Genomic DNA, 24,953 nt, shown 5'->3' with positions numbered 1-24,953 from the left:
GAGAGAGTGAGGGCATCTCTCTCCCCTCCCCCCTCTGAGTCGTTCACAGTTTCGTGGGATTTCCTGCTGTGCTGTTTTCCTTCACTCATGGGGAAACTGGATATCTCTGGCGCTTCACACTTCCGGCTGGAGGCTTCAGTGGTGCCTTATATATATATAGATTGTGTATGATTGTAATTTTAAGGTTTGATATTATTACACTGCATTGCATAAAATGATTATTTTTTGTAAACTTTGAATTAGCTTTGATATATAAATATGTCTCCACCCTTTATTTTGTCATTGCCAGCCTTTTGGTTAACTATAACGCATGTTGACTCATTTTAAGGAAACTCGGTTCTTCCTCTATAAATTACAATATAGAGAACTTATGCTAGCATTTGATCTGAATTGTTTAAATGACTTTGGAGCTTTATTGAGTTATGTCTGGGTACACAATATCAGTCCTCGAGAACTACAAATGGGCCAGATTTTCAGAATATCCCTAATGAATATGCATGAGCCAGATTTGCATACCATGGAAGTAGTATGCATACAGATCTGTTTCGTCATATTCCTTGGGATAGCCTGGAAACCTGCCCTGTTTCCAGAATGCAAGGACTGGTGTGTGTGATCAATTTAAAGATTTTAAGGCTTCATGCATAAGATAATAATATGTGAAACCTATTCAGTACTACTGCCTTACAGATGGGGATTCCTTTCAATCACAAAGACATACCCAACATGTCAAATTGGTCCCTAAAGTCCACCTTGAAGAGATAGTATACCCTTCAGAATGCAATCAGAAAAATGCAACAAAATAAATGGAAAAGTCTAAATTGTGAAATTTCCCGAGGAAGTAACAGATTCAACTCAAATGTTGTCAGAGCTTAAATTTTTTGTTATTTCAAAAAAGTAAAATGCTGTAATGGGGTGGCTGCCTCTGGTTTCCCCAACTCTGCTGAGATTTCTTCGTTATGGAAAGAATGCATTAACACTAACATTTACAAGTAAATAACATAAATTTATGTATATTAGTAGAATTGTTCATTTAGAGCCTTGTTTACTAAAATTGTAGAAGAAGTTTGCATTTACTACACAATAATTGTTGAGAGTGTTCCCATGAGCGTCCCAGTCAGTAAATTTAGAGGAAATGTCATTATAGCACTCTAAGGGGCCCTTTTAGGTGGCTGCCGGCGGTAGTTCCTCCCTAAGCATGCACCATTTCCGGGGGAAGAAGAAAACCCCCAGAAATGGCTTGTGAAACGATAACCTGGTGGTAATTGGACATTGCTGTATGCTGCCCGGGTACCGCTAGGTTAGTGCAGGAGCACTTATCGGTACCTCAGTGGGTGATGGGGCTACCCACTGCATGGCCATGCAGTGTCTGGGGACTTTTTTACCTGCTATGGTAAAAAGGGCCCTGGCGTGCAAGAAAAATAGCCCCCATCACTAGCACAGGGCCCTTTTTCACCACAGCTTGGTAAAAGGACCCCTGACTGCATTGCAGATAATGGGGATGTACTTAGGTTCACCTCTCCAGGTGGCATTAACTGTACTATGCTGTGTTGATCCTTAATGCACGGTAGCTACCTCTCTGTTCTCTAAGCCACTCTGTACTCAGTCTGTGCCTCTTTCCATATAGGAATTAACATGACAGATAAATGCAAGGCACCATATTAATTGTTAATCCAGCCCATACATTAAAACAGCACACATAAATTGCTGTGTTAATAGCTATCACAGGTTAGTAAAGAGACCCTGTAAGCCCTCATTCATTAAAAATGTTAGTATGAATAAAAGTTCATTTTGAAAAAGATTCTTAATGGGATAAGGAAGAAAGATAATATGTGTGACTCCAAGTTTATTTTTATGTGTTGAGCACTTTTATACTCAGTGTATCTCAACTCATACTGATTCAAGCATGTGATTATACAGACTTTAGCGAAAAAAGGAATCTTCTGAACAATGTGCCATATGATTCATGTGATAAGCTTTGACGAGTCTTGAAAAGGCATCCCTCCATGGTGACTTATACACATATATATTCATATTTTCCATATGTTTTCCAAGAGAGGATATGACGGATACATTTTGCATATCTCTGTAATACTCAAATTACATGGACAGTAGCAGAAAATGTTCAAAATTACTGGTGGTGATTGAATGATGGAAATAGCTAAGGAATCCACTATTAATTATCAGACTGCAATGACGACTCTTGTTTATTTATATGTTTACCTTGCATTTCATTAGATCACATTGTTTAGTCATTGTTTAAGCCTCCTGACGATGGTCCGGCCAATACTCAGCGTTATTTAACCAGCCAGGGACAGCTTCAGGCCAGATAAATATCATTTAGCTGGCAAAGCAATAATATTAGCGCTTAGCAAATGGTTGCTAACTGGCTGTATCACGTGATATAACCAGTGCTTCGCTGGCTATGTTTAGCAGCCAAATCACTCTGCCTAAATAGCAGTCCTGTCTTTGGCTGCTATCAGCTTAACCAGCCAGTGCTGAATATTAACTTGGTTGGTTAAGTTTAAGCCACCCGAAAAAAAATGGATATTCAATGCCAATCACCGGAAATAGCCCGGCATTGAATATCCAGGTTCAGCGCCAATCACAGCACTCAGCCAGCCTGCCTTCCATGAGCTGAATATCGGCCGGGGTATTCACAAAGGCAGTGAGTGGTTATCTTATCTGGATAAAGCTATGCACATACTTTTATCTGAATATTCAGTGGAACTGATTTCCCAAGACTGCCTCTGAATATGTACATGAACAAAGTAATCCTTGGCTGAGAAGACACATAGATGCATACATGAGGATTGATAATGACTGCTGATATTCTGACTGCCACGGCACTGCCCAGTAATGCCATCGTGCTCCAGGTGCAGAGTCAGGGAAGAGCTGACAGGTATCTGCATAGTTAAGTGAGCAGATAGTCCTGTATTTGTCCACTTAGCTATGAGAGTGTTGACACTGAATATCAGCTGACACCTACATAACTTCCAGGTCAGCATTTGACCCCGGATGTTCAATGATGGTGCCTGAACATGGCTCAGAATTGAATATCCAGACTTAAATCTGCCTGTGGCTGTCGGCCTCTTAAAAACCTCTGACTACCTTGGGCTAAATCAGGGGCGTAGCCAGACAGCAGATTTTGGGTGGGCATAGGCAAGAAGTGGGTGGGCACCAAATGTTCTCTCCCCACCCCCACATCAAAAAATATCTCAGCTGGTGGGAAATGCTTCTCTCCAGTCTCCACCTTGGTAGTCTGTAGCAGTCATGCGCTGAAAACTGAGCATGCGAAGGTGCCAGTATTGTGGAGAGCAGCATTTTCATTACCATGTGCTACTGTTGGATCGGCCTGAGGGCCCACCCAGGCCCACCTGTGGCTACGCCACTGGGCTAAATATCAGTTCAGTTGTGTCTATTTCATAATACAATGGGCCAGATTCTGTAAATGGCATCTAAAAAATAGGTGTGTCTAAAAATAACGCTTAGTGATATTGTATAAAACATACCTAGTTAGTGCAGTTTATAGAATAGCGCATAGGGCAAGGGAACATGCCTACATCTAGGCATGGCCATTTACACCACAGAAAACCTGGTATAATTGCCCGTGCCTAAATGTAGGCGCATTCCTCCAAATTCTATGACAACGCACTTCAATTTGAGCAAATGCCCCTAACACTCCCATACACCACCCATGGCCATACTCCCTTTCCAGCTATGTGCGTTAGAATTTACAAGTGCATCTTTTTAGAATATGCCTAAAAAGATGCGCACATAAATTCCAATTATTGCCAATTAGTACTGATAATTGGTTGTTATTGGCCAATTATCACTGATTGGCTTATTTTTCAATTAAGGTGCAAGTGTAAATTGGGCACAATGTGCCACACCCTATATAGAATCTGGGGGATTATCTGCCTTGTAAAATTGCCTCTCTGAAAGCTCTAAAGTTAAACCAGCTTCAAGGTGGCAATTACTTTGTGCATGTGTGTGCCATTAACAATTGGTGCTTATGTGTAATGTATAGAACTGAGGCCTTCCCAGGAGCAGAGTTAGGATGGGCTGTGCACTTATGTGCATACTCCTGAAAATTCAAAAATATGTAAGCAAATATTATGTTCCTCAAAGAGCAGATGTAAAATTAAATGCATATTTCCCTGGGGTAATTTTCAAAGTGGCAGCATATTTGTACTTTTGCTTAAAAATTTGATGCGATCAGCACAGAGAAAGGAATGCGTGAACTTTGCACCTGTGGCTCACAATTATAGATTTTTTTTCCTTAAATGTTTAATTCCCACTGAATAGCAGGGGATATCTAAATGTTTCTGTTGATAATAGCGTGCCAGCCAAAAATAAAATTGTCCTTTATTCTTTTACAGCAGGAAAAACCCAAAGTTTTAGAACCTGTAGACTATGAGGCAGTCATCACCGAGCTGGAAAAGAACAATCAGAGTGACCTTCTCAAGGATTTACTTTTATTTCCCGAAGATGATTTTTCAGTAAGTGTTTCCCTAATATTGCATTTGAATCTTTTGCAATGCTGAGAGAATAGGGTATTCAGTGGTAAAACCTATGTTGTCTTTTCCCATCATTTGTGGGGCTCTTTATCACTCTCTCTCTCTCTCTCTTCCCAAATTAACTCTTTGATATTATCGTACAGTGCTATATTAGAGGGATGTGGTGCTGCCTTATATGAGTAATAGTAAGAAAAATGGCATATAATTTCCTTCTCTATCATGGGTATAATCATGGTGTTTACAAGCCACCGAGAAATAACTAAGGGGCTCTTTTGCTAAAGTGTGATAAACAGCTATTTTAAGTGGAGGGGTATTTTCGATATGATGTCTCAGTCCGACTTTGGACATTTTGCTGAAAACATCCAAAAATCAAGTACTGAAAATGACCATTTTCAAACCATAAAAACATATATAATTTTTCTTTAAAAATGACCATTTCCTAGACGTTGTTGTGCTTAGTATGTCTATATTTCTGGGCCATTAAAAAAAACTATCTAAGTGAAAAATGCACAAAATCAAGCCATTGGGACGTAAGAGGAGCCAGCTTTCCTAGTAGACTATCCACACAGGCACCCCAGCAGAGCAGTGGGGCACTGCAGTGGACTTCACATAAAAGGTCCTAGGTACACATCTCACCATTACCCCCTTATATTGTATGGTGAGCTCTTTAAAACCCACAAAAAACCTACTACACCCAACTATACACCATTATAATAGCCCTTATGGCTTCAGGTGTCACCTATATGTGGGTAGATTAGGTTTTGTGGTTTTATTTTTGGGAGGCTGATACTTGTCACCACAAGATTAACAGTTACAGTGGATTATGGGCCTGGGTCACCTTCTCTAAGTGCACTACACCAAACACTAGGCTATTCCAGGAACCTGCTTACTGCTCTGAAAGGACTGACCATAACATCTGAAGCTGTCATAAAAGCTGGTATGCACTGTTTCATTTACATCTTTGCAGGGTGGGAGGGGATCAGTGACCATTGAAGGAGTAAGGGGATGTCATTCCTTTATTCCTGCAGTAGCCATCTGGTCATTTTGGGCACTTTTTGTGACTACTCTCCTTACATTGCCTGCCCTGCTTCCGTCTTGTCACGTGCATGCGTGGTTTTAGTGAAACTGAGCATGCGCGACACTTCAATTTCATTAAAATTGAGCATACACAACATGAGAGGAAGAAGGGCAGGCAATGTTAGGAGAGGAGCACTGTAGAAATGCTTCACCTGGCGGGGGTTGGGACTCCCGTCAGCCAAGGTATGTGGCGTTGCGGCGAGGGGGGAGACGGGCCAAAATGTGCTCCCCTCACACTTTGGGCTCTGCCTCCCCCCCACTTTGATGTCTGGCTAAGCCCCTGACATGCACCTTCAGTCTAGGCATGAGTAATAGAATTTGTGTTAGTATTTCATAAAGGCACATACCTCCAAATCCCATAAATGGAACCTAAATTTGGACATGCAAATGCATGCCCAGTTATAGAATAGGGTCAGTTACACACACAACATAATTAGTTAATTAGCACTAAATTGGCACGTAATTGGTGATAACTAATGATAATTGGCATTAACAAGCAGTGATGGACACTAATTAGCAGTTATAGAACTGAATCCACCATACTGTAAACGCGGGGCTGATGCCCAGAATCAAATGCAGGTGCTAGAGGCGAGTAGCACCGGACTAGCGCCCACATTAGTAAGCGCAGAATGCTCAGAGGCTCTATCACAGGAAATAATGAGCATGCCAAAGATTAGCACAAATTTGCTAATGCTGTCAAATGGATGTTAATGAGGTCATTTCCTATTCCCTCCCAATGCTTACAGAACAGCACACAAAACAAAACCACCTTACCTCTGAAAAATAACACCAGCTTGGAGCAGGCATTAGGGTGTTGGAAGAGAGGATTTCTCACGATTTTTTCTTTAAAGTCAGCCTGTTATTACATAGTTTGGAAGCAGAAGGAAGCCCGTGCAAGCCCCAAAGCGCTGGTAGTGAGAGATGAATGTGTGCACGTCAGAGCAAACCCAAAAATGAAAGCATACATAGGCACCTGTTTCCTGTGTTTAAATATAAGCCTTCCAAGTTAAAAAGAAATGGAAACTCTTATATTTAAAGGCACAGAAAACAGATGTCAATGTGTGCTTCACTTTCAGGTTTACCAGGCGCATGCACAGGAGCTGAGCTTACCGTGACACTCTTCTGCGCATGCACCAAGCATGTTCACCCCTTGCTTTTGCTTTTACAGCGTGCATATAATTTGAATACCATTTCCTTTGAGCAATTGGCAAGCTAGGTTTCTGCATTGTCCCAGAGGTGTGGTTTCTGCGCTGTTGGCTTTACCGCAAGAGTTCTGAGCATCAGCTCCTGAGCATCTAACTTCTCTTGCAACTCTAAAGGGGGTGTGGCCAAGATGTGGAGTTATAGAATACTTCCATTTTCGCACCCATCTGACAGTAGTTATGCACAAGCATTTACACCATCCTTTGTCAGGTGTAATGCTCGCACCTAACGTTAGGCGTGAAAATGACTTAAGCTAGAGCACTCTATAAGGACGGTACCACGCGGAAATCCTTTTTTAGAATTTGTGCTTACCTGCATCATCCTGACACTTAACTTTGGGTGCCATTTACAGAATCTGCCCCACAGTGGGCAAGTCCATAATCTAGACACTAACAATTTAGGCAGGCATTATCAGGGCAATTATAAGTACATAAGTAATGCCACACTGGGAATAGACCAAAGGTCCATCGAGCCCAGTATCCTATCCATGACTGCGGCCAATCCAGGCCAAGGGCACCTGGCAAGCTTCCCAAACGTACAAACATTCTATACATGTTATTCCTGGAATTGTGGATTTTTCCCAAGTCCATTTAGTAGTGGTTTATGGACTTGTCCTTTAGGAAACCGTCTAACCCCTTTTTAATTCTATAAACTGACACCTAGACTTAGTGACACTTAACTGCATCAAAGGCACCAATAATTGACAGGAATGTGCATATGAGCACTAGGCACTATTTTAATTCTAATTGTTTCAGGGGCCAATGCACAAAGGTCATTGTTAAATATGGCAGCCATGGGTGAAGTTACCAATTCACAAACAACGGCCGATGCACAAAGGGAATCACATGCAAATGAGATGCATGGGCATGCTGTGAGAGAAGGCGCCTAGCACATGTGCAGAACAGTCTCTTGGAAAGAGTCCTTGTTCTGCACATGCCCAGGAATCACCACTGCAACACACTGCCAGTGGGCTAGTTTGGAATGGCTATAAAGTGAAAAGACTTATTGCCCCAGAAAAGTTATTTATAGACCAGGAAGCTGGTTTCTCACATAGGGCCAGAACAAGGAGCAGCAAGGAGAAACTGAAGGAGACAAATTTTCTGGCTGGCTGTGATAGGTCTATACAGTGGCGTACTTAGGGTAGTTGACACCCGGGGCCGGTCATTTTTTAACACCCCCCCCCCCCCCTCCAAATCCAGTACTAGGCATACCACGAATACAAAACATCAGGACCTATAGAGCGATTCTACCATACCATAAGCAGTAATTTCTACGAGTCACACAAGGAAAAGGAAAGCATCTTAAACACTACAGTGAGCACTAGAACATCAATTCACCTATTGTAAAACGAAACCAGACAGAATAATACAGATCGTTGATCCTGCACAGTCAATGCCAACTGAAAGCCATGTCTTTTTCACAAACACAGATACACCCTAATCCACTATAGAATAAGTAGTAATATTTAAACTTTCTATTTAGACAAAAATTAAACTGAACCCCCAAGATGCCAGACTCTGCATACAATGCAACACCACAGAAACAGAAAACGTCCCCTAGTACTGTGCAAAATATAAAGACAGCAGATGTAAATTTGAAAAAACTAACAAATACCAATCACCACTTTACAAATTAACAAATAGAAATAAAACAAATAATATCATTTTATTGGACTAATACATTTAGCTTTCAGAGACCAAAATCTCCTTCCTCAAGTCAATACAGTATAGTGCTGTTACATTATCCTATCCTGACCTGAGGAAGGGGGTTTTGTTCTCTGAAAGTTAAGTCAAAATGTATTAAAATTAGTCCAATAAAAAGATGACCTTATTTACATGTTCTACTTATAAACATTTATTAACACAGCTACAATACTATATCCTAAAGCAAAATAATTAAAATATATATTTACAGTTTGTTGTCTCTGGTTTCTGCTTTCCTCATCTTCTTTTCACTGTCTTCCTTCCATCCAGCATGTCTTCGCTCACTCTCTGCCATCCAGTGTCTGCCCTCTCTAATGTCCCTTCCATCCAGTGTCTGCCCTCTCTCTCTGCCCCTTCCATCCACTGTCTGCCCTCTATTTTTGCCCCTTCCATCCACCATCTGCCCTCTATCTCTGCCCCTTCCATCCACCATTTACCCCAGTCTGCCCTCTTTCTCTCTCCCCCTTCCACCCACCATCTGCCCTTTCTCTCTGCCCCTTCAATCCATCTGCCCTCCCTCTCCCATCCATCCAAGGTCTGCCCTCCCTCACGCTCCCCACTTCCATCCAGGGTCTGTCCCCTCTCTCTCTGCCCCCTCTTTTCAGCCCCCTTATTCCACCTGCACCTAGTTCCAGCCCCAGCCCACATCTCCCACCTGCCCCCCCTTTTCAGCCCCACTATCCCACCAGTCCCCAGCCCTTTTCTCCCATCAGTCCCGAGCTTCAGCCCCAGCCAGTTCTCCTTGTCCCCTTTAAAGCCCCCAGTTTCAGCCCCTGCCCCGTTTCAGCCCCCAGTTCCAGTACTAGCCCCCTTATCCCAAATACCCTCCTTTTCAGCCCCCAGTTCCAGCCCCCTTCATCCACCACATGCCTTGCATCCCCCCTTTTCAGCCCCAGACCCATTCTCCCACCTGCCCCAGGCATGGACCCATTTTCCCTCCTGCCCCCTTGTCAGACCCCCAGACCCCTTCTCCCATCTGAGCACTCCCCTCCCCAATCCCCTTCTCCCCTACGACCACCCCCACCCTCCCCAATCCCCTTCTTCCCTCTGAGCACCCTCACCCACACCCTCCCCAATCCCCTTCTCCCCTCTGAGCTCCCCAATCCCCTTCTCCCCTCTAAGCACCCTCCCCAATCCCCTTCTCCCCTATGAGCACCCCACCCTCCCTAATCCCCTTCTCCCCTATGACCACCCTCCCCAATCCCCTTCTCCCCTATGAGCACCCCCACCCTCTCCAATCCCCTTCTCCCCTCTGAGCACCCTCCCCAATCCCCTTCTCCCCTCTGAGCTCCCCCACCCTCCCCAATCCCCTTCTTCCCTCTGAGCACCCTCACCAATCCCCTTCTCCCCTCTGAGCCCCCCTTTCCCATCTGAGCCCCCCCCCCTCCGTCGAAAGGCCTGAGCCCTCTTCACCCTAAAGCCACCCCCCTGCTTTTTTTTTTTTTTTTTTAAATCCGTGCAGCGATGCAGGCAGCGCCTCGCGTCTGCCCTGCATGAACTGAAAAGAGGAAATCGCTTTGCTGACGTTGGGCCTTCCCTCGCTTGTTGTCCCGCCCTCTTTTGAGGTAACTTCCCATTTCCTCGAGGGTGGGACAACAAGCGAGGGAAGGCCCGACGTCAGCAAAGCGATTTCCTCTTTTCAGTTCATGCAGGGCAGACGCTAGGCGCTGCCTGCATCGGCGATCGCTGCATGGATTTTAAAAAAAAAGCTGTCGGCTCTCGCGGAGCACCCCCCCACCCGCTGACACCTGGGGCGGACCGCCCCCACCGCCCCCCCCCCCCCCTTGGTACGCCACTGGGTCTATAGAGGATAAAGGGACAATACGACAGCCTGAGCTTTTAGCTAAATAGCTTATCCCGATTTATTTTTAAAAAAATATTATGCATCATTCAGATGTAGACTCTTCAAATAAGATATTGCTACATTCGTTGGATAAGTTTCCTCTATCTCCCTCCTATTCTTCCTTTATTAAAAACTGTTGGGTCACAAGGACAGCTCCAGACCTGGCAGAAAAATTAGCACATTAAACATAGGTGCTTCTTTCTGTGCATTGTATGGAATACTCATTTTAATACTGATGAGCTTGTTGTAATGCATTTGCATAGGGTTATCGGTAGCTGCTACAGTGATTGGTAAATGGGACGCAGAACCCCTTTGTGCATTAAATACTAAATAATGCAAGGGCAGACTGATAATAGTTGGGCCCAAGGTCATTGCCCCCCAGCCACTGCCCGCCACCCCACCACTGCACTGCTGCCCCCTCCCACACACTCCCCACCACCACCCCCTCCCACACACCCTGAGCCAAAGTGGGCCCTCCTCAGTCCTACTTTGAAGGGCCCAGGTGGTCTAGTGGCTTTTTGGAGGGCAGGAAAGAACCCCAATCTTTCCTGCCTGCTATCACTACCGAGCCCAGCGCCGCTGTGTTTTCAAAATGGCTGCCAAAACTTACCATGGTATTCTTGCAGGTATTGGCAGTCTCACGGCAGCCATCTTTAAAACACAGCAGCACCACCAGGCAGAGTAGTGGCAGCAGGCATGAAAGAGTGGGATTCTTTCTTGCTCACGCAGAGGCCACTAGACCACCAAGGCTCTCGGTGGCAACGGGCAACTGGGAAGAGCCTCTGAGCCCCCTAGAGCTTCTGGGCTCTCAGGCACTGCACCGGTTGCCCGAATGGTTAATCTGCTCCTGAAATAACTTTTGCTTTAGATAGGCTATAAGAGATCTAAAGCAAACGTTTTTAAGCATAGTAAGCTTTGTGCATCTCCCTCTCAGTCTGTAGATTCCTGCTACACAATGGTATTGAACAAACTTCAGTGATTTTCATATTCTATTTATACTAACCTTGACAGTGACCCTTTAGCTTTTAGAGTCCTATTTAATTGAAAGTTCAATATGGAACTGAAGTGGCTAATGCAGAATATCTCCTGCATGACAAATGTGTATGTTCATTGTGTTTTACAGCAATTGATACTTCTCATGCACAATTGATTTTCTTAGTGGGTCAAGAGCCTTCTATGCTTGATTTATTATTGCTTTGTAACCACATTTAGAGGGCTGCTCTATTACATCGCTCATGCTGGATTTTACTTTGGGTGGTAGCTGAAACTGAGCTCTTGAAGATTTTCCTATGCATTGTCGCAAAGCGTGCTTAAAAGTATCACTACAATTTTTCTATAAACAAGTACTAAATAGCCTTTTAAACAATTAATTGAAACCTAATACATCATTGTGCTCAATTTTGCCTTACTTGGTGGAGTGATAATAAAAGCTACAGAGGTCTGTTTACTAATGTGTGCTAAGCAGAGGGGGGTGAGGGTGGGCTGGGGTTGCTGTAGAGCTCAACCTGAGCAGGCTCATAAGCTGAGCTCTCTGATGGCTTAAGTCTTTTACCAAGTAATAGCATCCTCCACTTCTTTTTAGATTTTGACACCTTGGGAAACCATGTCAGCTTACAAATCCTCTATGGCTGAATCACAGTTTGCCATTACATCCAGCCTCTTATATCCTACTTGGAAAAGAGTTATGCCCAATACTAAGACAACAACCTATTCTGATGCTGCCAAGCTTCAGGAGTTTCTGGATTTGCATAAAATACTATGAATGTACCCCCCCCCCCCCCTTGTGAATGGTAGTCCATATGGCCATTGCACTGTGTATAACCTGGAGAGCTTTGTAAGTAGCCTTGCTTCACTCTGCTTGACTGAGAGACCTACTTCTAGTTTTGCTGACTGAAGAAGACATGCATACATGAATGTCTTCTCCCTGCATTTAAGAAAGCAGTGATGGCTCCTTGGATATTAAAGGCTACTGATTGAATGCAGGTGCATTTCAGTATCACTCTGTTTTAAATCTGGACAGTTGCTATTGTTAACTTCTATGTTTGATGGTATGTGTAGGCTCTGATGAGTGGCATGATCAGTGGTATAATATGAATGATAAGGGTGTGGGCTATGGTTGCATGCTCTAATCCCTGGTCTTGCAGTATTTAAGTATTGCATATATATGTTTTCTCGGGAAGTAAAGTATTGTGTTGTGGGAATGGCAAGCAGAGAATGTATCTTTGAGAATTGTGAGGTATGATAGCCTCAACTTGTAGTTGTTCAGATTGTATGTTCATGACCCATACGATTTAGCTGGAGGTTACACAAGCAGATGCTTGTTGCATTTGCTCAGTGTTTTCATTTTGTTTCACTTCTGAAGGGAATAGTGACAAGATTTTATATGGGATTCAAAGTGATGTGGAACTATGTCAAAACTTTTTGCAAAGTCTTTCACACAGTTCCAAATAAGTGACATAAATACACTGAGTGCTCACTCAGCGCATTCTATAAAGCGCACAAAAAATTAGGCTTATTCTATAAAGTATGCCTAAATTAAAGCGTGCTTTATAGAATACTAGTAAGAAATGCCCGTTTCTGGCAAAAATGAAACGGGCGCTAGCAGGGTAATCCCCCCCCCCCTCGTCCTCCCTCCCGAGTTGCAGACACCCCCTCCGTGCCTCCATTCCGAGTTGCACACCTCTCCTCTTCGTCCCTTCGTCCCTCAGTGACGTGGTTGCGAGGGCCGCCCCGCCCTCAACGTCATCGCGTTTTGACGCGAGGGCCGCCCTGCCCTCAACATCATCTCGTTTTGACGCGAGGACGGAGCTACAGTGACTGGAGCCTGCAGGCCAAACCGGATATCTCTGGCGCCTCAAGTTTCCGGCTTGAGGCTTCAAAGTGCCTTTTATATATATAGATGCTTCGATTTCTGCATGGAAATCTCATCGCAATATATGGAATCTAGTCCTTAGCGGTTAAAGATAGCCCTCTTATTTCTGTAGCCTATTTTAACCGCTAAACATAGCCGGTTTGGAGCTGAATATCCACGTCTAACCAGCTATGTCACGCGATATAGCCAGTTAATGGTTAGTGACTAGCACTGAATCACAATTTAACCAGCCAGAAGCCGTTCCTAGCTGGTTAAATAGTTTTGAATATTGGGCCCATATTGTTTATCTGCCATCATTTTCTCTGTCTCTATGCAATTTTGTATATCTGATTTTAAAGTGCGTTCTTTGAACGCTAATATTCTAAATCATCCAATTAAAAGGAAAACAGAGATTACCTTAAGTGAGAGGGTACAAATATAACATTGTAGCAAGAAATTCAATTATCTTTCTCAGCATGTGGGAGGCTTAGCTCATGTTTTTTCTCTTCTTGTCGAGAGAAAAAAAAAAAGAGGAATCTCCATTTTATTTTGGAAGATACTCCAAGGTCAAATTTTGAGTCAGTCTAAAAATAAGGGCATTTTTATCTAAACCTGTTTCAATCACATCCAAATTACAAAAAGGTGCTATGATTGGGCAGCTGACCACTGGAGGGATGAAGACATGATCTCGCCTTCATCTCCCAGTGGTTACTGACCCCCTCCCATTCCCTTAAGAAGTGAAAGTGACAATGGATATCAGGCTCTATGACACCTTCAGGTGTTATAGTCATTCCTAATAGAGCAGCAAGCAAGTGTGAGGAGTAGCCTAGTGATCAATGCAATGGACTTTGAGCAACGGGACCTGGGAGTAACTCCCACTTTCACTCTTATTTCTGTACAAATATGTGAGCCCTCCTGGAACATAGAAATACTCACTGTGTCTGAATTTATAAGACAGCTGCAAGCATGGTAGATTTTGTATTGGTGTACCTTTAGGTTCAGTATGGGGTCCTTTTACAAAGGCGTGCTGAAACATGGCTTACGGTAGTGTAGGCATGGGTTTTGGGCGCCCACCGATCCATTTTTTAGCGCACCTGTAAAAAAAGGCCTTTTGCCGAAAATGGATGTGCGGCAAAATCAAAAGTGTCCCGTGTCCATTTTGGGTCTGAGACCTTACTGCCAGCCATTGACCTAGCGGTAAAGAATCTGGGTGGTAATGACCTACATGTGTAAAATGCCACTTGGCGCGTGCGCCCCAAAATAAAAAATATTTTTCAGACGCGCGTATCGGATGTGCTCCAAAAATGAAATTAACACAAGAGCCACATGGTAGTCGGGTGGTAACTCCGTTTTGGCACACGTTGGGCGCGCATAGACGCTTACATGGCTTAGTAAAAGGGCCCCTAGGTTTTCATCTGTTCCTGGAGGGCTCACAAGGATATAATGGAATTAAGGTGAGATTTGTACCTAGATCCCATTGTTTAAAGTCTACTGCACTGACTGCTCGGCTGCACCTTTTCTGTACAGGGATGTCTGTATTGCCGTTTTTGTACCTGCTTTTCTGGCATTCATAGTTTGGATGTTTCATTTTGGAAAATGGTTGTTCATTAGCACAAGAATATCCTGCTCATATTTTCACACAGGAAATCCCAATGTTTTTTTTCTGTTCAAAAACGGCTGTGAGATGGGTGGGTTTTTTTGGACATGAGCAGAACATTCCAGGTGTAACTTGGACGTTCCTTTAAAAATGCACTTCCACGTCTGCTTGAATGCAGGTGTAAATATATTCTCTTACAATACTCTGTTCATTCTCAGTCCACACACTACCCCGAACATGCCTAATACGCAAGTATGTTCCAGCTTGTACTGTGTACACTTCTATGTGTGACCTGATTTTATAAGAGCCAACGAATTTTTGTAAGTTAGCATTTTATGTGTGAAAATTACCCTCATAAAATTATACAACACAACGAAACCATAGCCCGTACCTGAACTTTACAAAAACCTTTATTCTCTGTGATTCCCAATGTGTCTGTAACACATGAACCTTATTTCACCATATCATCACTTTGTATTTGTCTCTCCACCGGAGTTGGCGAACGCCTCTACGGTACCATGTAAGCCACATTGAGCCTGCAAATAGGTGGGAAAATGTGGGATATAAATGCAACAAATAAATAAATACATGTATATTCAGCTGTAACACTTAGGGGTCCTTTTACTAAGGTGTGCTGAAAATGGCCTGCGGTAGTGTAGGTGCATGTTTTGGGCAAGTGCAGATTCATTTTTCAGTGTGCCTGCAAAAAATGATTTTTTTTTAAATTTTTGCTGAAAATGGATGTGCAGCAAAATCAAAATTGGCACGCGTCCATTTTGTGTCTGAGATCTTACCACCAGTCATTGACCTAAAGTCTCATGCGGTAACCAGGCGGTAATGACTTACATGTATCAAATGCCACTTGGCGTATGTCCAAAAATAAAAATTATTTTTCAGATGCATGTCTCGGATGCATGCCAAAAATGAAATTACAGCAAGAGCCATGTGGTAGTCGGGCAGTAACTCCATTTTGACGCGCATTGGGCTCACGTAGACGCTTTACTTGGCTTAGTAAAAGGGACCCTTAAACATTTATGAACACTGAATATGCAGAAAGATGCATGCAGTTATCTACTTAAAGTTATACGGTCACCATCCTACTGAAAATGATCCTCCTCGTCATCAGTTACTTGCAGTAATACTTGTGTTAAATTATAACTACAGTTTCTTTAGAAACATGTTCATATTCTAAAGGCTTCAGCATACACTGAGTTTTGCAAAATTCATACATAAGTACATAAGTAATGCCACACTGGGAAAAGACCAAGGGTCCATCGAGCCCAGCATCCTGTCCACGACAGCGGCCAATCCAGCTCGAGTTATCTGCAGCAGGGCCCATTTTATTCCTATGGGCCCTACTGCAGATAACTCGAGCTAAGCTTTAGTAAAAGACCCCCATAAAGAGGTTGCATTCATTTCTCTTGCTTAGACTATTGCAACTTGCTTCTCACAGGTCTCCTACTTAGCCATCTCTCTCCTGTTCAATCTGTTCAAAATTCTGCTGCACGACCAATACTTCGCCAGTGTCGTTATGCTCGTATTAGCCCTCTCCTCAAGTCACTTCACTGGCTTCCTATCCGTTTCCACATACAGTTCAAACTCCTCCTATTGACCTATAAGTGCATTCACTCTGCAGCTCCTCAGTACCTCTCCACTCTCATCTCTCCCTACATTCCTCCCCGGGAACTCCGTTCATTGGGTAAATCTCTCTTATCTGCACCCAGCGGCATTCCGTGGTTCACTTCCACCCAGAGTGGATCACTGCTGCGTGCACCCTCCCCCCCCCCCCTCCCGGCTGCAGGGAAACATGGCACCCCCTCCCCCCCCCGGCGTGACCCAGGCGACACGGCACCCGCCCCCCCCAGTCCCCACCTGTCTTGCCAGCTTCGTCCTCGCGCGACTCTACACTTCAGTAAAAGAAGAAAATCGCCTCGTCGGCCCTTCCCTTACTCTTTCTGTCCTGCCCTCTGATGTAATGTCCTATTTCCTCGAGGGCGGGACAGAGAGAGTAAGGGAAGGACCAACGAGGTGATTTTCTTCTTTTACAGCAGCGCAGACACGAGGCGCCGCACCACACAGCTGCAGGGTGAATGGAGCTGGACTCGCCAGCAGAGCACCCCCCACCCGTTGACACCCAGGGCAGACCGCCCCCACCGCCCCGCCCTTGGTACGCCACTGTCTGCACCCTTCTCCTCCACTGCTAACTCCAGACTCCGTTCCTTTTATCTTGCTGCACCATATGCCTGGAATAGACTTCCTGAGCCGGTATGTCAAGCTCCATCTCTGGCCGTCTTCAAATCTAAGCTAAAAGCCCACCTTTTGATGCTGCTTTTAACTCCTAACCCTTATTCACTTGTTCAGAACCCTTATTTTATCATCCTCACTTTAATATTCCCTTATCTCTTGTTTGTCCTGTTTGTCTGTCCTAATTAAATTCTAAGCTCTGTCGAGCAGGGACTGTCTCTTCAAGTTCAAGTGTACAGCGCTGCGTAAGTCTAGTAGTGCTTTAGAAATGATAAGTAGTAGTAATTTTGCTTATGTAACAAGTTCAAGGTTTTTGCCGGTAATTCATAGACATCTTTGTGAAATGCTGTTTTCTAATGTGCAGTATAATAGGGTGCCTCCTTGCAGATGCTGTGATAGCTATACATTGATGACCAATTTAATCTTTGAGGAATGCTTGTGTATTATGAATTTGTTGTGCTTTGCCCTTGCTCAAGATTCAGTAGTTTCTCCACTAAAGATAGTGCAGTTACAGCAAAGGTTCGTTAATAATTTGTGTAGCTGTATCATATGGACAACATGAATATATACTTGTTTTATTCTCCATTGTGACCAAATTATAGCCTAGGACAACACTGTATTGTGCTGCATTGCTTCAAGGCTGCCATTTACAATATCGCTTAATAGCATGTGAAGGAGAGGACAGAACTAGCTTGTGTCTAAGGTTCTTTCTGCATGTTTTCCACAGCAGATCGTGGATCGTTTGAGTTCATTTTTGGGAGCCATTTCTTTCTTTGTCTGACTTATTTTTATGGCTGCAAATGAGCCTGTGCAGGTCAGGTTTCTGTTACTAAGGTACATTTCCTGTTCACAGACTGATCTAATTTTCTTCCTCTCAGTATGCAAGTTTTGTGCCTTGGAAACATTTATAAACCTGATAAAATCAATGCACCGCCAATCCAGTAATCATTCTTTAAAAATGCTTAAATTGGCAAATGATATGCCATAAATGAGTAGTGAGGCCAACATGTTACTTCTCTTGGATATATAGAAATACAGCAGAACAAATATGTTTCAGCTGATCATTTATAGTGAGCTGGCAACACATTTCTGGCCAATGTAGTGATTCCCTACTCCTTATCCTTACTAGATGGGGAATAGGGGCTTCCTATGTACGGAAGCAACATTCAGGGCTTCAGGGGTCAGGAATTCAAAGCTTTCAATGTGTAAATAATATATTCCACACAAGAGTAGTTTTTCCAAAGAAAACTCTTTACAAAAAATGAAATACTTTAACTGAAATAACTTCACATACAGTACCATCTGGCTGAAGATGAGTTCAAACACTCCATCTGTTATCCACTGCATGTCTACAAATTTTTCCACTGACTTGACTCTGTTATCTTTGGACCTGATATTTAAAGGATTTATGTTCCTAAGTTTGAGAGTTATGCTAATAAGTTGGCCTCTTTGAAAATGTACTAGGTCTGTGTGCATAACTTTATACTCCAAGGGGGGGAGGGGGGTCAATATTCAGCCTGCAGTGGTCTGTGTTTTTTTGAGCCGCTCACAGCTGTGGGCTGAATTGAGTTTAGATATTCAGTGCCGGGCCGTGACTGGGCACCAGAATTGAATATCTGGGTTACAGCGATGACCCAGAAGCTAACTGTGTATCAGCCAGTTTTCAGATCGGTGTATGGTTAGCTTGGTGGATAAAGTTAGGACTGCCTTTTTGCTAACCTAACTGCATCCACATAATTAACTGGCTAGCGGACTGAATATCATTACTAACTGCTTACATACTGGCTTTGCCCAAACTCCACTCATGGACTGCTCTGGTACTAACCAGACATTGCCTAGGAGGTCACAGGCAGTATTCAGTGGCACTATCCACTGACGTATCACTGAATATTCGTGGATGGCCAGCTCAGGAGACTCTCCCTTTTGAATATCAACTCTGAAGTTTCACTGTACTTCTAAATTTGGAAGCATAAGAAGTGGGTAGCAATAGGAACAGATTTAGAGTAGGGAAAAAATTAGCTTCCTGATATTCAAAATTATTTAGCCAGCCACTGACCAGATAAATCTCTTGGTCGGGGCTAGTCGCTAATATTTGGTGGCACTTAACTGGCTAAATGCCGCTGGATTTCGCTGTTGGCACAGAACACAAAGCCGGCTAACGTGAGGTAATTCAGGGATGGAGTCAGCACTTGGCGACTTAAGTGCTGATATTCAGCACTTAAATGGCCAGGGTTAGCGCATAAATGGAACCACATAAATGTCTATCCTATCTTTATAAGGTAACCTATGGCCACTTAAGTGATGAATTTCGACTTAAGCGGCTATGTGTTAGGTAGCTTAAAAATAACCACATATTCAAAGCTGAAGCCCACATAGGTCCCGGCTTTGAATATCCATGAATACCACCATCAGCGGTAAGCAAAACGTTCACCACTGATGGCTGAATATTAACCCCCTATGAACTTAGGACTGACATTCATCACTAGGCACATAAATTAGGCGAAATCTATGCAAGTGAATAGCAGGCCTAAATTTATAAGCATAACTTTTCAAATCCTAAATTACGATGACTTTTCAGCTGAAAATTATGAGTGTGTTGAGAAGACTAACAAAGAGATATCAAAATTATATCTGATAATGGGTTAGAAAATCATATTTCATTTGAATGTATGTTACAGTATCTACCCTGGATTACCAATATGCACCAGAAACTATTATGGAATTAATTAATTAATTCATTTTTATTTATAGATATTTTAACTTTAACAATGACATCCATTTTCAGATGCTGGGAACTACTATGTTATCAAAGATTGTTAATTTCTTTATGAAAAATAACTCATAGTAACATAGTAGCATAGTAAATGACAGCAGAAAAAGACCTGCATGGTCCATCCAGTCTGCCCTACAAGATAAACTCATATGTGCTACTTTTTGTGTATACCTTACCTTGATTTGTACCTGTCCTTTTCAGGGCACAGACCGTGTAAGTCTGCCCAGCACTATCCCCGCCTCCCACCGCCGGCTCTGGCACAGACCGTATAAGTCTGCCCAGCACTATCCCCGCCTCCCGCCACCAGCTCTGCCACCCAATCTCGGTTAAGCTCCTTAGGATCCATTCCTTCTGAACAGGATTCCTTTATGTTTATCCCTTTATATTTATCCCACGCGTGTTTGAATTCTGTTACCGTTTTCATTTCCACCACTCAGATAATACCATTACATTGAAGATATGTATGAATTAGGCTAGGAGAGAAAAGGTTCTCGAATGTTTTAATACTCAAATAATACTTTCCTAGGTACAGTATCAGTGTATATGGTCTGATCCAGAAGACCAAAATGAGAATCTCAAAGTCCTAACTGAATGCTTCTTACAAAAAGAGTATGGAGGCCATTTTAGAAAACTCATGTGACTTTTACATAGTGGAATTTACATGTGTAAATGGTCAGAACACGTTAATTATGATTTTAGAAAGACATTGTTTACATGGGGGAAAGTTGGTGATGTGTAGTAGGAAGGGGCATGCTGCAGATGGCTCTTAAATGGCAATTTGACCCTTAAACATGAGACTATTACTAAGAGTTGTGAGTTCCATTTTTGAACCTGGAGTCACAAGGGCTAGGACCAACTAGGGATTTCTCTTACCCAATTCTACTCCACCAGGGATAGTAGGCCCATGGAGGTCCTAAGGGCTGTAGGGGGTCTTTAGGGGAGGGGATCTTTTACCAGGAATCTGGGGATGGGGGTAAACTTGGACTACAGTTATGAAGAGTGCCTTCAGAGGGTGACTGATCTGTTCAGGAGGGAGGGAGTGCCTTTGCTGATGGGTATGGGGTAAAGGATCCTCTATTGCTATTGCTCTTTCTAATGCTCTGGCCCCTTTAAAATACATTCTTGGCAGCACTGGATCATACATAAGTGGTCCAGTGCTTCCAGTGAGCAGACTAAGATAGCTTGAAAGACTGAACACGAGTTGTGCTATTCATATATTGCAGGAGTCACTAACCTATGGTACTAAGTTACTAAGTTAAAAGTACCATAGGTGTTGCAACAAATGTTGCAAATTCCAACTTTCACTACAACTTATGGCCCTGTTTACAAAGGTGCTTTAACGTTTTTAGCATGCGCTAAAAATTACCATACGCTAAAGACACCCATAGGAATATATGGATGTCTCTAGCATTAGCGTGTGCTAATTATCATGCCTACAGCACAGCTTAGTATTATTGTTATTATTATTATTATTATTATTTATTGCATTTGTACCCCATATTATCCCACCTATTTGCAGGCTCAATGTGGCTTACAGAGTGTTGTTATGACATAGTCATGACAGGATCTATATACAATCAATATTAAGCAGAAGATGTAAGAGGGATAAGAGAAGGAAGGGTTATATAGGGTAGTGTAGGGTGTGTTTTAATTCTTAGGTGGGTTGGGTGGTGATAGTGTCATTAAGGGTTCATTTTGTAGGTTCATTTTGTAGTAAACAGGGCCCTTAGAAATTTCCACTTAAGGAGATCTACTCTGCAAATTTCCCCACAGAATGTCTACATAAGGCTGAATTGGCTTGAAAGTTCAAATCTGCAAAAATACACAGTTGCTCAGCTGTATTAGAAAAAACATTGCTCTGTTATTATAAAGATTTCTGTAGGTCATACCAAGTGTATGCAGTACAGAAGAGATACATAATGGATAGTTCCTGACAGACAGATGAGACATACATCAAACAAAGACAGCGATGTCATCAACATTTTTAAAATAAGTGCAATAAAATTGAAGATGGTGCAGCTTTACTTGGACATTAGGAAATATAATGTTCTGATCTGGAAATACTGCAGTACATTGTGAGCTCTGATTACAGAGGAAATAATAGGGGGGAAACAAAGACCATAGGTATATTTGTCTGTTTATGGGGAGGAGGGAGTAATGTTGGCATTGGGGATGAAGACCAGTTCAACATTAGCACCTATAACATTTGGGTGAGGCACTGACCCCCATGCCCACCCTAATTTATGCCTGTGCTCAACAACATAGGTTTTAGATAGCTTTGAGATAGGAGTAACTTTAATCGATTCAAACTACAGGAATGACTTGTTCCTCGCCAAATCCAAAGGTCACTATTCCATCCTCATCCTCCTCGACCTATCTGCCGCCTTTGACACCATCAATCATAATTTACTTCTTAACACACTGTCCTCATACGGGTTCCAGGGCTCCGTCCTGTCCTGGTTCTCTTCGTATCTTTCCCATCGCACCTTCAGAGTATATTCTAATGGCTCTTCTTCTACCCCCATCCCACTCTCTGTTGGGGTTCCTCTAGGTTCTGTCCTTGGACCGCTTCTTTTCTCGATCTACACCTCTTCCCTGGGCTCACTGATCTCATCACATGGTTTCCAGTACCATCTCTATGCTGATGACACCCAGCTTTATCTCTCCACTCCCGACATCACGGTCGAAACCCAGGCCAAAGTTTCGGCCTGCCTTTCAGACATCGCTGCCTGGATGGCCAACCGGCATCTGAAACTGAACATGGCAAAGACTGAGCTCCTTGTCTTTCCACCCAAACCCTCTTCTCCTCTTCCCCCTCTTTCCGTCTCTGTTGACAATGCCCTCATCCTCCCCGTCGCTTCAGCCCGCAATCTCGGAGTCATCTTCGACTCCTCCCTCTCATTCTCTACCCATATCCAGCAGACAGCTAAGACCTGTCGCTTCTTCCTCTATAATATTAGCAAAATTCGCTCATTCCTCTCTGAACAGACCACCCGAACCCTCGTCCACTCGCTCGTCACCTCTCGTCTTGACTATTGCAACCTTCTTCTCACTGGCCTCCCGCTTAACCATCTATTCCCCCCTTCAATCTGTCCAAAATTCTGCCGCACGTCTTATCTACCGCGTGAACCGATACTCTCATGTCACCCCTCTCCTCAAGTCACTTCACTGGCTCCCGATCCGCTACCATATACAGTTCAAGCTTCTCCTTTTAACCTTCAAATGTACTCAATCTGCAGCCCCCCATTACCTCTCTACCCTCCTCTCCCCGTATGTTCCCACCCGTAACCTCTGCTCTCAGGACAAATCACTCCTATCTGTACCCTTCTCCACCACCGCTAACTCCAGACTCCGCCCATTCTGCCTCGCATCACCATATGCCTGGAACAGCCTTCCCGAGGTCATACGTCATGCGCCCTCCCTGCCCATCTTCAAGTCCTTACTCAAAACCCATCTCTTCTCCCTTGCTTTTGGCGCATAACCACCTTCCCCACTCTTGATACCTACACTGACTACATAGTTTGTAACCTTTAGATTGTAAGCTCTTTTGAGCAGGGACGGTCCTTCCCCATGTTAAACTTGTACAGCGCTGCGTAACCCTGGCAGCGCTATAGAAATGCTAAGTAGTAGTAGTAATGATGTTTCATAAGGATCTACAAAGAAATGGCTAGTTGATGGGAGTTACTCTTGGCTGTTCATCAATACTTTTAGCAATACTAAAGGGAGAGGCAAACGCCAAACTCAAGGAAGTGCTGCAGATGATCTGAGACTGATTGACAAGGCTGTTAAGAACTTCCAAAAATGACTGAAGTCCTGTGTTACAGCTGGGGGTGTGGGGAACATGCATTCACAGTGACTACAAAATTCTGCTACATTGAGGAGTGGTACTAATGGTTAGTGCAGCAGGCTTTGATCCCAGTATCCTAGGTTAAATTCCCACTGCAGCTCCTTGTGACCCTGGATAAGTCATTTAACTCTCCATTTCCTCAGGTACAAAAACTGAGATTATGAGCCCTCTAAGGACAGGGATAGTATCTGTTTATAATGTGAAACTGTTCTCCATGTTGAATTTGACGGCTAAGTGGATTATTAAAATTAAATTGCATCATTTGAATAACATTATTTTACTGTGCTTTAGCTTAAACATTTTTAACATGCAAAAATCACTAGGTAGAAATGCTAAAATATTAGTAATATCATCATAGCTTAAGATAAATGATTTTAATAGTAATACATAAATGTGATGACTAAATAAGTATGTAACATTTCTCATTGAAATTTGAAGCAGTTTCTGAGAAAATGGCAAAAAAAACTCTAGTGGATTACTTTTTTTTTACCTCACGCTGAATACTCTAAAATGAAATTGACACCCAGACTGATCAGCATTTCAAGCTAAATTAATACAGATCTCTCAGGTTCAAACAATCAACTAGAAACAAGAGAACAGATATTGATATTAGGGATATACATCGGTTAGTGTGCATTCAGTTCATCAGTGGGCCTTAAAAATATAGTGCTTGCTAAGAAGTTGTAACAAGTTAGCCTATGCTTAATGCATGTTAAGTTGATTAGCATGTTTTAAAAAGTTTTAATGTGTGCTAAAAAATATATATTTATTAAAATAAATGTGTGAAATGAACTGAAAAACTTTGGAAAATCAAGAAAGAAGGCCAAAGGAACTGAAAGTTAACCAAAAACTAAACAGGTTAGGACTCATCAGTCTGCAAAAAAGACAACTAAGCGGTAACCACTTACAGGATTGCCCCCATAGTGGCTAAATGTTAGTGACACTTACTGCTGAATATGTATACTATTATTTCTAAAGAACAATGGTACTTGTTGATGAATACTCTTCCAATACTAATAATAACAAGTATGGAGTCCCCTATGTTACTGTGTAGTATTAGAGGAAAATACTTCAGTTGCTTGGCTTTTTTTGTGTGATTTTGCACTTCATCAGCCGGGCAAGCTTCCTCATTAGTCAGAAAAACCTCCAATGACGTTATCCCTGTGATAGTGCATTAATTACCAATAGCTATTCGTTTTAGCTCTGCTATTCCGCACTGCTACTTTTTGTGATTATGTTAAAGAAATCTATTAAAGACTCAGCACTGTCCCTGAGTCATAGCTTCAGGCCCCTCCACC

General features: G+C 42.9%; 1 protein-coding gene across 1 annotated transcript in view; it reads left to right on the top strand.

Moving 5' to 3' along the window:
• DOCK10 (dedicator of cytokinesis 10) overlaps positions 1 to 24,953 on the top strand; it is a 370,777-nt gene that overhangs the window by 82,169 nt on the left and 263,655 nt on the right. The window contains exon 2 of the mRNA XM_030216095.1: positions 4,380 to 4,499. Coding sequence (XP_030071955.1) covers positions 4,380 to 4,499 — 120 coding nt within the window. The remainder of the gene's footprint in view (positions 1 to 4,379; positions 4,500 to 24,953) is intronic.

Source organism: Microcaecilia unicolor, chromosome 10 (genome assembly GCF_901765095.1).
Source record: "Microcaecilia unicolor chromosome 10, aMicUni1.1, whole genome shotgun sequence".
NCBI lineage: Eukaryota > Metazoa > Chordata > Amphibia > Gymnophiona > Siphonopidae > Microcaecilia > Microcaecilia unicolor.
This window is presented reverse-complemented; position numbering and strand designations above follow the sequence as displayed.